Source organism: Pygoscelis adeliae, unplaced genomic scaffold (assembly GCF_000699105.1).
Source record: "Pygoscelis adeliae isolate BGI_AS28 unplaced genomic scaffold, ASM69910v1 Scaffold361, whole genome shotgun sequence".
In the NCBI taxonomy this organism is placed as follows: Eukaryota; Metazoa; Chordata; class Aves; order Sphenisciformes; family Spheniscidae; genus Pygoscelis; species Pygoscelis adeliae.
In genome coordinates, this window is record NW_008824187.1 from 362,733 (window position 1) to 367,317 (window position 4,585).

General features: G+C 44.2%; 1 protein-coding gene across 1 annotated transcript in view; it reads left to right on the plus strand.

Annotated features, from left to right (window-relative positions):
- CDHR1 (cadherin-related family member 1) overlaps positions 1-4,585 on the plus strand; it is a 50,651-nt gene that overhangs the window by 45,874 nt on the left and 192 nt on the right. Inside the window, exon 17 of the mRNA XM_009334611.1 lies at positions 4,183-4,583. Coding sequence (XP_009332886.1) covers positions 4,183-4,583 — 401 coding nt within the window. The remainder of the gene's footprint in view (positions 1-4,182; positions 4,584-4,585) is intronic.

Below are 4,585 nucleotides of genomic sequence, written 5' to 3' on the forward strand. Positions count from 1 at the left end.
TCCTGCTGCCCAAGATATTCACAGAAAGCTGATTCCCACTCCTGATCCTGAAGGTTGGCCTGACGGGGGGATCCCTCTGCCTCTTCATGACTCCACTGAGGTTCTGCAAGTATATGGGGATGTTAGTATATGCAGAGCAGTTAGCCTCTTCTTCCCACCTTGGAACCTTGGTGGTTACATGGACCTTGAAAAAAATTGTTCGGAGAAGGTTGGTTTGATTCGAGAAGTCTTGCCCCACGCTCGTGTCTGTATTGCAAAGTGATGTAAATGCAGCTTTCATATATGGTGATAGCTGGGTCTTACGAAACCAGCTTCGAAGGCATGTGTCAATGTTAGAGCCTCTCAAAAGCTGGTGAGTCCCAGTGACTGCTGGACACTTCAGCACCCTGCGGGACTTGGGCTGAGGAGCTTCTCTGCAGGGGACAGACAGTCACAAGGGTACTGCAAGGGACCATGCATTCCCGTTAAATAAAAAATAGGTGATGACATCTTTCAGTCCAAACAGTTGCTTTAATCTTTTTAATTGTATTCTTGTCCCAGGATTGGACTTCTCCTTTCTCAAAGCTGATACGAACAGCTTAGCTACTTCCAAACTTCTGCCACGGTTCTGTAACCCTCTGATTGTCCCCAACCCTTCTCCGGGCCAGTGCTCATTATAACTGTGAAGTCACACCAAAAAAACAGCAGAGCATTGTCTTTTGTGAGCAGTGGTATTTTAACTCCTTTGATGGCTATTAAGAAAGAGAGTGTTTCTTCCAGGTTTTGACCCACAGAGGTATGACAGCGCTTCCCATACCAGCTTTCATTTCATTGCGTATCTGCCTTTTTTTTTACGTGTCCAAGAAAAATCAGTACTCTTCAAAATGCAGCGCACCTCTTAGGAAAAAACAACAGCTAAATAAATTACAAAGTGGCGCCATTTGTTGACCCAGTTCTGAGGCACTGCTGGTAACCGATACCGTGACTTGAAGGTGTTTTGAATGTGCAGGGTAGTGCTCAGAGCCAAAGCGCTTGAACTTAGGTGTCCAAATGCTCCCAGACTTTCACTGTCAGAGGGTGCTCGGACCAATCTCAGACCTGGTCAGTGCGTTAACTGACTGGGCCACGGTGATGACACAGACAAGATTGCACAGCTTTTTGGTGACAAATGCACTTACATAAGCCTCTCTGCAGGCTGGCTAAGACGATGCTGTTCCAGGCTTGTTTTGCAAGTTATTCCTCCTATTTATTCTGTGAGCGTCATGGCCATCACAAACAGAAATTCTCCCACTCTGTGCTTACAAAATGCCTTACGTTTTTATGCAGACGTTACAGAAGCGTTGTTATCTAAGGCTGATTCTAGGCAAAGCTTTGTGTAGTACAGGCCCAGTAACTAGAATATAGGCTGAACCAACTATTAATGGTTTTAGTTTTGGTATTAATCACCTCTTCATAACTGGAAGCTCTGAACAGGTGCCAAACTTGGTGAGACAAGGGGGAGATGAACGAAGCCAAATTCTGAAACTCCCCGTATGATTTCCGTCAGTTCTTACCCCTGCAACTGTTGTACACTGGCAACATAAACATGTACTTCTGTCTAATCCCATTTATTCAAGGTTTTCAAGTAGCTCGTCAAATATTTATTACTGAGATATAGGATCTTCTTAAGCATATGTCATCTTTCTCCCTGTGTTGGCCCTACAGTGGTTAAACATTGTAACAGGCTGCCCAGGGAAGTGGGGGAGTCACCATCCCTGGAGGTATTTAAAAGACATGTAGATGAGGCGCTTAGGGACATGGTTTAGTGGGCATGGTGGTGTTGGGTTGACGGTTGGACTTGATGATCTTAGAGGTCTTTTCCAACCTTAATGATTCTATGATTCTATGATTCTATACTATTTAGCCATCAAGTCGTCGCTACAAAATAGGCCTTGACAACACTCGTCATAAATGGACTCATTTCAGGTCATGTACTACTTAGCGGGGTTTATCTGACACTTAATTCATCAGACTTTCACATCAAGTTAAGTAAGCCAGGGTGGAATTTCTGTCATCTGATGGGACTTAAGTACACAAAATCCATGTAATGCAGAACAGCAAAGCTGATGTGAATCCAAGCTCCACCAAAGTCGTGGGCTGCTCTGCTTTTGGTTTCTAGCTTAGGTCCACTTCTAATTAAATAATAGAAAAACTCTTTGCACAGCAAAATGATGAAAATTGGTTGCTACCTGTAAGGTAATGTGGTCCATGAGTTTCAATAGCATTTCTTCACCCATTTTTCTTTGGCAATAGGAAACATTCAGGGCAGGGGAAGGGTGGTCTTGGATAATGTGTTTCAGGTAGATTGTGAAAATACGGAAGTGAAGTGGAAACAATGGGGTGTGTATTAATGAATTTATATTCCCTAAGTTTAGGGACGTGATTTAAAAATAGTGTTCCTGTGTAATACATGGCAAGAGGTAGTCCGAAGCATCCTTTGGGGATACTCTTAGTCACCTCCCTCCACAGACTGGGGAGGGTAAAGAGATGAGCGTCCTAGTTTAGAGTCATACAGGGAAATCCATCTGATCTCACTTTAAATGTCTAGAAGTCAGAGGTTCAAGTCCAAGCTAGTCACAAGGCTCTCCTTATACTCACTGTCTTTGATACCTATTTTAGCTTGTGGAGACTACTACTCTGGAGGTGTCCTTTTCTCCCCATTGACTAAAAGCTGGGAGCTTAGACCACTGACTAAAATGCAGATAACCTGTTACTAGACATGCAAAGTTTGGGTGAAGTCGAGGCCAGAGGAGTGGGGCACGGTGGGTAGCCCTGTCTCTCCGCAGCCGCACATAGCTTTATGACCAGCTCTTGGTCGTGAATGTGCCATTTCTGAAGGATCTCCTGGCCTTGCACGGCACTGCTGTCTGTCCAGGTACCCTTGCAGGAGCTTGTATTCATTATGAACTTCTCTTGGAAATGTAGTCCAAGGGTGGACTACCGTGCCATGAAGAAGGGTGATCTATGTGCCGCGCTGCTACCCTTTATTCCCTGATCAACCAGGTGTTTGTACATGCTTCCTAACTTCTTTTAGTGTTTCTGGATTCAGTTCAATGTCATTGCAACTGTGTCCTCTCCTGTGCCTAGTTCAACACTTAGCTGCCTTTATTTTACATGTTCTCTATCCTGTACACATTTTACCCTAGTTCCCTAGTTGTATTTATAATAGATACTGGCCTCTTTCAAATATAAATGTGTGAGGGTTGACCATTTCTCTTATTTTTGATATTTCCAGATCAAGTCCAGGGTAAAATCCTATATTTTAGGTCTCAAGAAGCGTCCATGGACAATACTTGGAATTTGCATGAGTGGCGTCCTTTCCACCATTGCTGTAACAATGGTGATCTCCACCATCATGTACTGGAAAAGTGTGAAAAGATCCAGGCTCCACCCGCAGGGCAAAATCCGCAAAATTACACGGGGACCTCCGAGACGCACAGTGCGCTAAGCTGCAAAGTGAACTGGCCATTCATTTGTCCTTAATATGCCATATGTAGCTTATGCTATTGCTTCTTTCTTTTATTTCTAAAAACAAAGCTCTTTAGCTCTACTCATGTCCCCTACCTCAAAGAGTTTTGTTATGTCTGTAAAAGAGTACTTGAAAACAGAATGCAGCACGTACCTGCTAACTACTCATTTGTACACTGTAATTTTATAAAGTGAAGTTTTCTCATAATTTTTTTAATGCCATACTCAGTAATAGTCTTATAAACTGCATCACCGTATCACCTGCAACTGTTTTTGAAAGGTCGTTTTCTACTCATAAGCTTCTGTTTGGGTTCAACGCTATTATTCCTACGAAATTAACTCTGAAATGTAGTACAACAATACAGCTGCAGATCCTGGAGCCAATTATTTTCTTGCTCAGTTCTTGCAAGTTAAACAAACGCTATGGTGACACGCAGGAATCCGTCCTAATTCGGCGGTAGTGCTCCTGTAAGCTTTTGTGTTCGGCAGTCGTCCATCTCACAATACTGTAATGCTTGCCCAGTCTCCTGCTCCATCTAAATTCTCCAAACCTGGACTGGCTCTTTGACTTTCATTTTTTTAGAGACAACTTCCATTAGTCAGCCCTGCTTGTTACATATTTTGGACAAATGAAATTTCTGGGTCACTGTCTGTCCCATAGAGTAAGTCATGTGTTTTCTTTGTACCCTTTTACAGACTCTTCACAAAGGGCCTATGGCCGCCTTTTTGATGCAAACTAAAGATAACCCCATGAAAGCCTTAGGAGTGCTAGCTGGTGTCGTGGGCATAATGGTGCTGATAACTCTCATGATCTCTACTGCCATGTTCTGGCGCAATAAGCGGTCCAACAAAATCACGCCGGTAAGAAGGATCATAAAAAAGAGACAGACCCCACAGTCCCGGACAGTCAGGATGGAGTGGCTGAAGTTCAAGAGGCCCAGCAATGCTGCAGAGAAGTTTGTTGTTGAGGATGATGCCAAGAGCCTACACAACGAGAACAGCAACAACAACATCCAGGTTGTCCCCGTGCCGCCGACCGCCCCTTTGCCCCCGCCGCCCCCTGCCCTGGCTCCCAGGGGGGATGTCCCGGAGTGGCGGG